The 13,122-nt window shown below is 44.9% G+C and overlaps 1 protein-coding gene across 1 annotated transcript in view; it reads right to left on the bottom strand.

Annotated features, from left to right (window-relative positions):
• LOC134578491 (capping protein, Arp2/3 and myosin-I linker protein 2-like) overlaps positions 1–5,902 on the bottom strand; it is a 65,510-nt gene extending 59,608 nt beyond the window's left edge. The window contains exons 1-3 of the mRNA XM_063437484.1: positions 5,892–5,902; positions 4,719–4,776; positions 3,022–3,194 (exon numbers count right to left, since the gene is read on the bottom strand). Coding sequence (XP_063293554.1) covers positions 3,022–3,194; positions 4,719–4,776; positions 5,892–5,902 — 242 coding nt within the window. The remainder of the gene's footprint in view (positions 1–3,021; positions 3,195–4,718; positions 4,777–5,891) is intronic.
• Positions 5,903–13,122: the final 7,220 nt, after the last annotated feature.

Below are 13,122 nucleotides of genomic sequence, written 5' to 3'. Positions count from 1 at the left end.
CAGGACTGCCCACAGGGATGCAGTGTGTGTACTGATTGCGGTGTATAGTGGATGTAGAATGTGTGTAGTGGATGCAGAGTGCGTGTTTAAAGTGGATGCAGTGCTTGTGTAATGGATGCAGTGTCTATAGTGGATGCAGATTATACATTTGTGTAATGTCTGAGGTGTATATTAGATGCTGAGTGTGTGTGTGTATAGTGCATGCAAAGTGTTTGTGTATTAGATGCAGTGTGTATAGTGCATGCAGACTGTGTGTTTGTGCAGTGGATGTAGTTTGTGTATAGTGAATGCAGAGTGTGGGTAGTGTTTGTATAGTGAATGCAGTGTGTGGATGTAGTGTGTATATAGTGAATGCAGAATGTGTGTTTGGGTAGTGTGTGTAGTGAATGCAGAATGTGTGTTTGTGTAGTGACGGCAAAGTGTGTGTGTAAGAATGTAGTGTGTGTAATGAATGCAGAGTGTGTTGTGTAGTAGATTTAGTCAGTGGTGTATTTAGGATTTGTGCTGCCCTAGGCAGGACTTTGTTCTGGCACCCCCCCCCCCCCCCCCACCATTTAAAATTTTCCCCACCTCTTCCTGTCAAGGACGCACTTTGACTGACAGACGCATACACTCATTGACAGACTCACACTCACTGACAGATGCATACACTCATTGAAAAACACACACTCTCATATACACTGACAAACAATTACATACACACACACTATTACTTGGACACTCACTGACAGACGCACACACTCACTGACCGACACATACACACTCACTGACCGACACATACACACTCACTGACCAACACACACACATTCACTCACAGATACACACACTTACACACACATTCACTTACAGACACACACACACACACACATACTTACAGACACATACACATTTCCCCCAATACTCACAAATTAATATTTGAATTATTATTAATTATTATTATTTGTATTATTTAATTTTAATTTCATTTTAAATCTGCCCAGCCTCCCTGGGAGAGCTGGAGTGGATTGCTTACCTGCAGTCCAGTGGGGCTGCTGGTCAGGCAGGCAGTGGGCGGACAGGCAGAGTAGACGCCGAGGGAGCTCTGATTTTCCTGTTTAGCTCCCTCACCCGCCGCTTAGTGATGACGGGAGCCGGAGTGACGTCATATTCCAGCTCCCGGCTTCATAAATCGCCACGGAGGGAGCTGAGCAGGAAGAACTCAGTTGAGTATGCTCCCTCGCTGCCCACCTCAGGGGGGCTCAAAAGTGGCAAGCCGGCCAGCTCTTGAGCCCTCCAGGACATGAGGCAAACAAGGGATCTGCCTGGGCATTTGGTGGCGGCTTTTTTTGCCACCCCCTTGCAAAGTGCTGCCCAAGGCAGATGCCTTGTTTCCCTCTTGATAGACACGTCCCTGGATGTAGTGTATGTAGTGAATAAAAGTGAGTGTTTGTGTAAGGATGTAGTGTGTGTAGTGACTAAAGAGTGTGTGTAAATGTAGTAGTATAGTGTATAGTGTGTGAAAATGTTAGTGTATAGTGTAAAAGTAGTAGTATAATGTGTGTAAATGTTAAAGGAACACTATAGTCACCTAAATTACTTTAGCTAAATAAAGCAGTTTTAGTGTATAGATTATTCCCCTGCAATTTCACTGCTCAATTCACTGTAATTTAGGAGTTAAATCACTTTGTTTCTGTTTATGCAGCCCTAGCCACACCTTCCCTGGCTATGATTGACAGAGCCTGAATGAAAAAAAAAATGGTTTCACTTTCAAACAGATGTAATTTAACTTAAATGATTGTATCTCAATCTCTAAATTGAACTTTAATCCCATACAGGAGGCTCTTGCAGGGTCTAGCAAGCTATTAACATAGCAGGGGATACGAAAATCTTAATTAAACAGAACTTGCAATAAAGAAAGACTAAATAGGGCTTTCTTTACAGGAAGTGTTTATGGAAGGCTGTGCAAGTCACATGCAGGGAGGTGTGACTAAGGTTCATAAACAAAGGGATTTAAGGAATTGAGCAGTGAGGCTGCAGGGGCGTGTTCTATACACCAAAACTGCTTAATTAAGCTAAAGTTGTTTAGGTGACTATAGTGTCCCTTTAATGTAGAGTGTAAATGTATAAGGCTGCAGAATGAGGGGGGAGAGGGGGAAGCCTACAGTGTTTGTTTGTTTTTCTTCCATTAATTGGAATACATTTTATTTTATTCCCTCCTCCGTGTCTTACCTGTGGCCAGGGAGGGGGGAGATCACATTCCCTGGTGGTCCGGTGGCATATTGCGGGCCCCCCACTTCCTGTATTCTGCTCGGCTCTGGTCAAGTCTCGCGGGTGTTGCCATGGTAACCCGTGGCAATGCTCTGACGATTGCAAGGCTTAGATAGAGCAGAGCAGCTGGGAAGTATATTTCGAGTGTGCTGGGCCCCCTGCAGAATACAGTTAGTGGGGGGCACAAGGATGCACACAAACCATATATATATATATATATATATATATATATATATATATATATATATATATATATATATATATAAAAACACACATATACATATATACGCACATAAGTAATGTGGGACACGGAATGCCCTGAGCAGTCTGGGGCCCCCAGGACTGCCGGCCCATCACAACCGTCATGGTAGTCATGCCCTGATGGCGGCCCTGCCTGCCTAGTATAGATTTCTGAAGAAACTTACCAACTCTATTCTACTTGTCGTTTTGGCATTAATTAATTAATTAATTAATTAAATTAATTAATTGGATTTTCTTTTATTTAGTAAGTAGGTAATCAGAATTTCAAATAAAAACAACTTTTAATCATTGATTGAATTTTTTTTTTTGGGGGGGGGGGGGGGGAGGTGGGCCAGGAGGGGTTCTTGTTTGATAATTTAGCCATACAGCTTATCAGTCCAAATATGACGCAACCATGCAGCTATATTATTAAGCACATGCAAATTATAATTATAAATACCATGTGTGTATTGTTGTTACCTTATGTATATGCTTCATTGTTTTTCTTTTCACTTGTTTTCTTTTTTTACCCACCTGAGTTTGTTATTTATTTGTAATGCTTTTGCAAGGAGTTTAGCTCCCCTGTCTCCCATTGCATTCCCACTGATGTCTATTTTGGTGAGGCTGCTGTTAGTTCCCAATGCATTCAGAAGGATGTATGTTCCTGATTTTAGTCTTGAGTCAGCCAGTGACAGAGACTGGATTGGCTGAAATGAAATTGTAAATGAAAGTTAAAAAATTAAAAAATAAGCCTTAAAAAAATAAATTATGTATCTTACAGTGACACTATTGCCCCCCAAACAATGTATGCTCATTTGACAGGTCTTGTCACACAGATACATTGTATTCTTGATTGAGCTGCTGGGACACAGCTAGTCTGAAGGAGAGAAATAGGACAGCCAGGGAGACGTGGTCATTAGTACTACTGCATGCATCTTTGTGAGCTACATGGTGTTTGTAACACTATACATGTTATACATGTTTGTATTTCTGACCGTGTAGTGTTCCTTTATGATGAAGTTGTTTTGAAGGTTGAAAGTCTCTTAACCCCTTAAGGACACATAACGTGTCTGACACGTCATGATTCCCTTTTATTCCAGAAGTTTGGTCCTTAAGGGGTTAAACACTTTGCAAAACCTCACTGGTAAAATGTGTTGAAAAAGCTGAAGTAATAATTCTTATACTGAACTGTTGCTCCACTCTGAGTGGTTCCAAAGGAAACTGGTTTAGATCTGAATAGGAAATGACAGTCTAGCAAATGAGGAGCTACTAGTCTAAAGGAAACACGAGAGGTAGGTATTTATGTTGAAAGTTAAAAAAAAAAAAAAAAAACAACATCTATACAACTGCAAAGCAGTGATCAATAAAAACACAAACAATAAAAAGGGGTGTGAGTTTTAGCATACCGAGTCCTATTAAACTACAAGAAATATTGTAATCTTGCTAGAAGTAATACAAATATAAATATTATGTGCACATTTCTGTAAAATGTTTTAATATAAAAAACTAAATATAAAACCATAAAACCATGCAGGAATCTACCTTTACTAAAATACTACTTTCAAATCCTTAGGATCTCATCATGCAGTAATGTAGCTAACATCTACAATGATCTATATCCAGTATCCATATCAAATGTATGTGTAATTTATGGAAATACCATACCGTTCACCTGTTGATTAGCTTTATGAGTCAGTATAATTTCTGCCCAGTAACATTAGAGTTTGGATATTAAACCAAATGCTCTTTTCAATTTATCTTTAAATTATTTGCTCTTATATTAGCATACAGTTAGCAGAGAGTAAGTCCAGTACCACTGATGGAGCAACTGAGGTAATGTAATGTATATTTAAAAAAAAGACTTACGTTTAGGTCCTGCTCAAAGTTTTGCAATTTAAAATCTTGGATCCGAAAGAAAACAAATAACGTATAGATTCAAAAACAGTAACACTTGTCTGCATTTAACGTTATACTCTCATAGATACTTACTAAATTTGAGACAAGCAATGCATTAAATTCCATATGTTTACTGTTCTTGGTACAAACATTTGTCTATGACAATATAAACATTTTCCTGTGTGGAAAGTGGTAGTAAATACTAGCAGATCCTTTTCACTTCGGTCTTTTTCATAGTCATTGAATGCTAGTTGTTTACTGTTTTATTCAATTTTTTTCAATTAAACTTTTATGCAATATCTTAATCACAAGATCTGTCTGTAACCTTAACTTACACAGTCTTCCTCTTGAATAAGCTGGACAATGCGATGAAGGACATCTGCAGCAGAAGTGCTAGGAAACAAGCAAAATTGTATGCTAAGCTCACAACTGTTTTTGTAAAAGGTTACACTAGCACCAACCTATATAACTAACATTAAAAGAAAACAAGATATCCACTTGAAAAGTTATGTCAAAGTTTGTTGTTTGAAATATTTTAGATTTCATGTTTGAAGTTTCTACCATAAAAATACCATAAAAAGAATTATTCCATTTATGCTATTTTGACTTCAAATTTGAAATTGATTTTGAGGGGTGGGCCCTATAGAAGTGTAGGTAAAGTCTGAGGGACAGAAGAGGGGATAACCCTAAGTAAATTGGTACAAAGAAAAAGGAGGAAGGTACTGTCCCTGTATAGTATTTAGAAAAAATCTCAGAGAAGGTAAAAGGAATGGGTCTTTTATTAATAAGAGTACTAAACACACGCACTGAAAATAAAACAATAATCAGTGGTCATCGCTGCCTCAGTGATGGATAACTGGGGCAGAAACGGATGACTGAGCCTTAACACTACTATGAGGAATATATACAGACGGGGAGTGAGAAAAATAAAGGGTATATTTACATAAGACAAACAACTTGGAGCGCTAGTCACCGGATAACGGTGAAGTGGATAAGTCCCTAAACCAGTAAGCAGGGTGTACTTAACCGAAAGGTCTGAGCCTAGAGGTAATAGAGTAGCTACTAGTCAATTAGTCATCTTGTTAAAACCTCTAGGTCTAAATAAATGTAGTACACCAGGTACATGGACAACTCCGATACACACGGAGGTAGCTAGTATATACACACAGTATTGTATGTTACTGGTTTGGTTAATGGCACAGCCGAGCGTCAGGACAGTAATCAATGTGATTGGTAATGATCACAATGGTGTCTGGATACGTCCTTGCGCAAGGGTGCTGTGTGTACAATATACTGTGTATGGACCGGGAACAGCACAGTAACTTGGACGTCAGTCAACCAGTGTCAGTCATGCGTCTAAATGTCTTAGGTCCTAAATATGGACCGAGAATCACACAGTAACTGAATGTCAATTAGTCTGTGCGTTTAAATGCTTGGGTCCGGTACACAGTGGACAGGATCCACTAATCGCCAACAAATGGCATTAATAGCAAGGGTAGCACTGTTACTCGTCGTCCATTAACCGTGTAAGTGCCGGTTTCGGTAACAGAGAGAGGAGAGTAAACAGAAATGTGTGCCCCTTATCAATACATTGAAAATTGTTGCACAGTCTGTTGAGAGCCAGGTAGAGTCACTCTAATCGAGGTGAGGTGTCTCGGTAGCACCGTTAAGGAGACAGTAAGGTAGTGCCCCTTTGTAGAGCACCCAGTGAGATAGTGAGAGAACCTTAAGCTGTGCCTTCAAGGGCACCTACGGCTAAAGAGAAATCTCGAATAACTATCTGTTTGTAAAGTAGCAAATGCCCTAATCTGTGCCTTCGAGGGCACCTGTCTATAGTGCTAACAGTGCTAGGCTAAATCAGAACAGACTGGCAATGGCTAAATCAGAACAGACTGGCAATAGGAGTCTTAGACGGTTGTAGTCTATAAGTCCAACTTCAATACGGTTAGAAGAAGGAGCGTAAGCGTAGCTAAGGTGGCTAGGTATAAAGTAGCACACCTAGTATTATCAGATCACACCAGGTCAGATCAGTGTCATGAGCCCCGACGCGCGTTTCACCCAACACACAGGCTCATCAGGGGGAACTGACTCCCCGGACGGAGTGAGCTTAAAAAGCCCGCCCCAGGTCCCGATTGGACAGGCCGCCGGTATGACGTCATTGGTAGCTTTGGGAGAATACGGTGGCTCGGCAGGGTCAATATTGATACAGGGCAAAGGTAATGCCTAGGGAATAGTAATCCCAGTGTGGATGCCGAGCAGGATGCTACCGTGGACAATATAAAATCCCTAGTGTGAGTATCTAGTACAATATAATGGTCATGGAGATGTACTACCAGGGATAACAGCCAGCGGTTAGTAATGTGGCAAATGTAAAGAAATATTGGAATGCATGTGAGAAAAAGGTGGGGTTTAATGCATAATAACAGTTAGATTTTTAAGTGTTACATGGCAGCACCAAGGGGTGCTGAATGTTGGATAACATGAAAGAAGGTATATTGTGCTCATCAGTGAATGAATGCTGTGTAATTGAATTCTTCATTCAATCCTGAAGGGGCCAATGTCTTAAAAAGGTAGATCCATTTGGATTCTTTTTGTAAAAGGATTTTATTGAAATTTCCTTTCCTTTGATTTGGTGTGAGTCTTTCAATTGCCTGGAATTTTAGGTTTTCTGGTTTGCCTTCGTGGAAGTTGTTGATGTGTCTGGACACCGGTGTCGGGGTCGCAGTATTGTTGATGGAGTTGACGTGTTGAAGAATTCTTCTTCGAAACTGCTGGAAAGTCTTTCCTATGTACTGGGTGCCGCAGACGCATGTGATGATATAGATAATGCGTGTAGTGCTACAGTTCACCAGTGCATTGGTCGTGATGGTAATATTGGTTTGTGTAGACTGAACGGTTTTTGAGGGTGTGACATACTGGCACGCCTTACAGTGGCCACATCTGTAGGTTCCCTTGGTCTTGGATAGCCAGTTATCCGGTGAAGAGGGTGAGGCCAGGTGACTGTGGACAAGGAGATCTTGTAGGTTGGTGGGTCGGCGGGCTGTCAACGGTGGATGGTCGGGTAAGCTGTTCCTCAAGGAAGGGTTATGGAGTAAGATGGGCCAGTTGGTCTGTAGTATGTGTGACATAGTGTTCCAACCCTGATCGAACGTGGCAATACATCTGGGTGTTTTGGTTTCCATTTTGGGTTTAGTTGTGGTAAGACTCAGATGTCTGTTGATGCCACTGGCCCTTTGGAATGCTTGCTTGAGAACCCGATTGGGGTACCCTAATTCTTTAAATCTTAATTTTAGGAGTTTGCATTCATTATAGAAGGTGGAATCTTCAGAACAATTTCTTCTGGCTCGTAGGTATTGGCCGAAGGGTATGGACGCTTTTAGTCTGTAGGGGTGGTGGCTCTCCCAATTTAAGAGACTATTGGTAGCAGTGGATTTCCGAAATAATTCGGTTTGGATGGTACCATCTTCTCTGAGTAGGATTTTAAGGTCAAGGAAGATGAGTTCCCGTTCATCGATTACATGGGTTAATTTGAGATTTATCTCATTATCGTTGAGGGTTTTTACAAATTCCTCGAAGATATCAATGGGGCCTGTCCAGAGGAGCAGCACGTCGTCAATATATCTGTGCCAGCTTAGGATGAACCTGTGAAATCGGTCATATTTAGCTGATTTGACGACATGCTGCTCCCACCATCCCAGGAACAAGTTGGCGTATGTTGGCGCGCAAGTTGTCCCCATAGCGGTCCCAGATACCTGCAGATAATACTGCCCGTTGAAAATAAAATAGTTATGGGTCAGTATGAATTGGAGGGCTGTGATAAAGAATTTCTTTTGGGAGTCGTTATATGTGGTGTTCTCCAAAAAGAATTGGCATGCTCTAAGGCCAAAGTGATGTGGTATGTTGGTGTACAGAGCAACCACATCAAGGCTGGCTAGCATGGTGTAAGGGGGGACTGTTTTGTCTTGTAAGAATTGTAGTGTGGTCTTAGTGTCCCGAAGGTAGGAGGGTAACGTTAGTACGATTGGATGTAAAATTTTGTCCATGTATTGGCTCAGGCGTTCTGTTAAGCAGTATCAGGGAACAACTGCTTAACAGAACGCCTGAGCCAATACATGGACAAAATTTTACATCCAATCGTACTAACGTTACCCTCCTACCTTCGGGACACTAAGACCACACTACAATTCTTACAAGACAAAACAGTCCCCCCTTACACCATGCTAGCCAGCCTTGATGTGGTTGCTCTGTACACCAACATACCACATCACTTTGGCCTTAGAGCATGCCAATTCTTTTTGGAGAACACCACATATAACGACTCCCAAAAGAAATTCTTTATCACAGCCCTCCAATTCATACTGACCCATAACTATTTTATTTTCAACGGGCAGTATTATCTGCAGGTATCTGGGACCGCTATGGGGACAACTTGCGCGCCAACATACGCCAACTTGTTCCTGGGATGGTGGGAGCAGCATGTCGTCAAATCAGCTAAATATGACCGATTTCACAGGTTCATCCTAAGCTGGCACAGATATATTGACGACGTGCTGCTCCTCTGGACAGGCCCCATTGATATCTTCGAGGAATTTGTAAAAACCCTCAACGATAATGAGATAAATCTCAAATTAACCCATGTAATCGATGAACGGGAACTCATCTTCCTTGACCTTAAAATCCTACTCAGAGAAGATGGTACCATCCAAACCGAATTATTTCGGAAATCCACTGCTACCAATAGTCTCTTACATTGGGAGAGCCACCACCCCTACAGACTAAAAGCGTCCATACCCTTCGGCCAATACCTACGAGCCAGAAGAAATTGTTCTGAAGATTCCACCTTCTATAATGAATGCAAACTCCTAAAATTAAGATTTAAAGAATTAGGGTACCCCAATCGGGTTCTCAAGCAAGCATTCCAAAGGGCCAGTGGCATCAACAGACATCTGAGTCTTACCACAACTAAACCCAAAATGGAAACCAAAACACCCAGATGTATTGCCACGTTCGATCAGGGTTGGAACACTATGTCACACATACTACAGACCAACTGGCCCATCTTTTTTTTTTTTTTGACATTCTTTATTTAACGGTTTTTCTTATTTTAGATCAAGTGGGGGGTACAGTAAAGAAAAAGGGTATAGGATGGGGGTTACAAAAGGGTTACAGAACACGCAATAGCTATGCTTGACAGATACATGTGCGTTTGAAGTTACACAGTAGGTTTTTGTTGGTTACATGAGGTTGTCTGAGGTCGGAGGACCAATGTAGTATTCCGTGTTTGTATCGGCATGTCGTAGTAACTCATATTAGTTGTGCAATTATTCATGTATTATTTGATTGTGGTCCTGGTGCATTTGTCAGCTAAGGTGTATGTGGCAGGTGTGAGTGCTTAGGTGGGTCGGGCGGGCGGGCTGTAAGCTACAGTCATGCGTGGGGTGGGGCCTGTTCCGGCCCAGCCCGCCTCGTGCACTTCCGTTTCGGGTACAGGTGAGCTACCTGGGCCGCTAGGTCTTGTCCATTCACTGCTGCTCGGTCGCTATGTGTGCCGTTCCCTCAGTCCCAGGTACTGCCGTTGGGGTCGTCTAGTCGCGTTTTTAAGTGTGTCTATCATGTCTGGATGTTGCCTACGTGTGGCGTGACTGTTCGGTGGTACCCGTGTACACAGGTCTATCGCGGCGCCTGCTGTGAGTCTGGTCATGAGCTATGGAGTATCGTACAGCGACCTGGGGGCTGGCGGTGTCTCATCCCGTCCGCGTGGGGTTCCGTCTGCCGGTTGTTTCTTTGTCTGTGTATAATCCATCACGCTATGCGTGTTCCAGTCCAGTTCTGGGTATGGTTCAGTCGTGTCTGTCTCGGTTCCGAGGGGGGAAGGGGAGGGGGGGAGGAGAGTTGGGGGTGCAGCGAGGGGGGGAGGGAATAGTTGAGAAAGAGATGGGTGGGGGAGTGTGGGGGTGCGGGGCTGATGAGGGCTAAGGTATGTGCTGAGGTCTCAGGGGGTTGTCCTGTCTGCAGTTATGAACAGAAGCCAGGGGGTCCACGTCAGGTTGCATTTCTCTGTGCGGCCTTGGAGGGAGGCCGTCATTGCTTCCATGTTGCGTATTTCTCCCACCCTATCCACCCATTGTTGGAAGGTGGGGGCGGCGGCCTTTTTCCATAGAGTGGGTATCAGGGACTTTGCCGCTGTCAGCAGGTGTTTTGTCAGGGATTTCTTGTACGTTTTAAGTGACATGGTCGTGTGGTGTAGCAACATGGGGAGTGGTTGGAGCGGGAGCTCCGGGTCCGATATTTCCCGGATGTTGGTGTTAACCATCTCCCAAAAGGGGGTGATGGCTGAGCATGACCACCAAATATGAAGCATAGTGCCTCTCTCTTCTCCACATCGCCAGCAGGTCTCCTCGATGTCCGGGTTCATGCGGTGCAGCACATCCGGGGTCCTGTACCAGGTTGTCAGCAGTTTGTAGCTCATCTCTTGGTACTTTGAGCTAATTGAGCTTTTATGAGTGAGCTGAAATATTTGATCCCATTCTTGGGCGGTCAGGGTTTCCCCGGTCTCCCTCTCCCATCTGGCGATGAATTTCGGCGGTGGTCTGTTGTCTCCTTCCATAAGCATTGCGTATAGCGTAGAGATTCCCCGTTCTAGGTGACGACCGGCCGTGCAGTATTTCTCAAAGGGTGTGAGATCCCGATGGAATTGTTGCTTGGCTGCTGTTGTGGAGTGGTATGATTTGACCTGTAGGTATCGGAACCGATCAAGGATCGTCGGGGTAGTGTCCGGGAGCAGGTCTGTCAGGGCTTTGAGGGTGTCACTGCCGCACCATTGGCGCATGTAGACCCAGTTCGACTGAGTGAAGTTTTTCAGGTCCGCCGGTGTTAGACCTCCCCCAATGTCTGGATTGTAAGTAAGGGGTGTTAGCGGGCTGGTGTGGGTGGTCAGCTGTTGTGGGTATCTCAGGGCGCACCAAGTCTTCAGGGTTGCATCGATCAGGGGGTTACCCGTCTTGAGGGCACTGAACGGGGTTCCCGTCCTCCACAGTTGCGAGGGGATTTTCCCCCCTACCTGGGTCACCTCGGCTCCCACCCAGAGCTTTTCCGTCGTGTGAGCGTGCCAGTCGGTGACCCTCAGCAGGTGGGCAGCTCGGTAGTACCCCAGTATCGAGGGGAGCCCTACCCCCCCACGCTGTTTAGGCTGTTCCAGTTGGTGTTTACTTATCCTTGGTGCCCCTCTTCTCCACACGAATCCCCGTATCGCTGCAGAGATAGAGCGGAAGAATTCCCGTGGCAGGGAGATTGGGATCGTCTGGAAAAGATAGAGTAAGCGAGGTAGGATGTTCATTTTAATCGCGTTTATGCGACCGAACCACGAGATGTAGAGGTCCGTCCAACGGTGCATATCGGCCTGTAGGGAGGCCAGGATGGGAGCAAAGTTTGCCTGATATAGGTGTGCAAGTTCTTTGGTTAGCCAGATACCAAGGTATTTCAGCTTAGTGTCACACCATTTGAATCCGAATTGGGAGCGTAAGTGCATTTCTTCGCCGGTGGGGATTGAGATATTGATTGCCTCCGATTTCTCCGTGTTGAGTCTCAGGTTCGAGACCCTCCCGAACTCACGGAAGAGGCTCAGGAGGTTCGGGATGGAGATCAGGGGTTGCTGCAGAAAGAAAAGCATGTCGTCAGCATATGCTGCGACCCGGTGTTCCACTCCCCCCATCTTATGCCCCGTTATACCCCCATCCGCTCTGACCGCCTCCAGGAATGGTTCCAGGGAGAGGGCGAACAGAAGGGGGGACAGGGGGCATCCCTGCCGTGTGCCATTTCGTATGGGAAACGAGGCAGAGAGGGCACCGTTAACTCGGATTCTGGCTGTTGGGGTCGTATATAATGCAGCTATCCAGGTTCTGATATTGGGTCCGAATCCCATGTGTTGCAGCGTTGCCTCGAGATAGGCCCAGTCCACTCGGTCAAAGGCCTTTTCCGCGTCTGTGGAGAGGAGGACCAGACCTCCTCCCTGGCCCCTGGCCGAGTGAATGATGTTAAGGGCCCGGATAGTGTTGTCTCGGGCTTCCCTGCCTGGCACAAAACCCACCTGGTCTGGGTGGACCAGCTCGGGTAATGCCCGGGCGAGGCGCAGTGCCATGACTTTAGCATAAAGCTTTAGGTCTGCATTTAAAAGGGAGATGGGGCGGTAGCTCGCACAGCAGGCCGGGTCCTTCCCTTCTTTCGGCAAGACTGTCACTACAGCTCTAAGTGAGTCTACCGGGAGCTGCCGACCCTCCAGTATCGAGTTTAGGCCCGTTAGTAAGTGTGGCAGTAGGATATCTTTGAAGGTGCGGAGGTAGCTTGCGGGGAGGCCATCTGGTCCCGGGGCTCTGTTGGGTTTGGTTAGCTTGAGTGCAGCGTGGAGCTCCTCGAGCGACACTGGGTGTTCCATGCCTGCGGCCTTTTCGGGTGTGAGTTTGCGGGTGACATGCGCGGCGAGGTAATCCGTTAGTTCACGTCTGCGTCGTTCCGGATCACACGCATTAGTCGGATCTGCCAGGTTGTAGAGGCCGGTGTAGTAATCCCTAAACGCCTGCAGGATCTCCGCTGGGAGTCGCGTTACTTTCCGTCCTTGGGTATTGATTTTGTGTATGTGGTTTTGCCTCTGTCTTTGTTTTAGGGTCTGGGCAAGTAGTCTACCACATTTGTTTGAGTACTCATAAAAATAGGGGTTGGACCTCTGGAGTACGTTGAGCAGCT

This window comes from Pelobates fuscus, chromosome 12, assembly GCF_036172605.1.
Source record: "Pelobates fuscus isolate aPelFus1 chromosome 12, aPelFus1.pri, whole genome shotgun sequence".
In the NCBI taxonomy this organism is placed as follows: Eukaryota; Metazoa; Chordata; class Amphibia; order Anura; family Pelobatidae; genus Pelobates; species Pelobates fuscus.
This window is presented reverse-complemented; position numbering and strand designations above follow the sequence as displayed.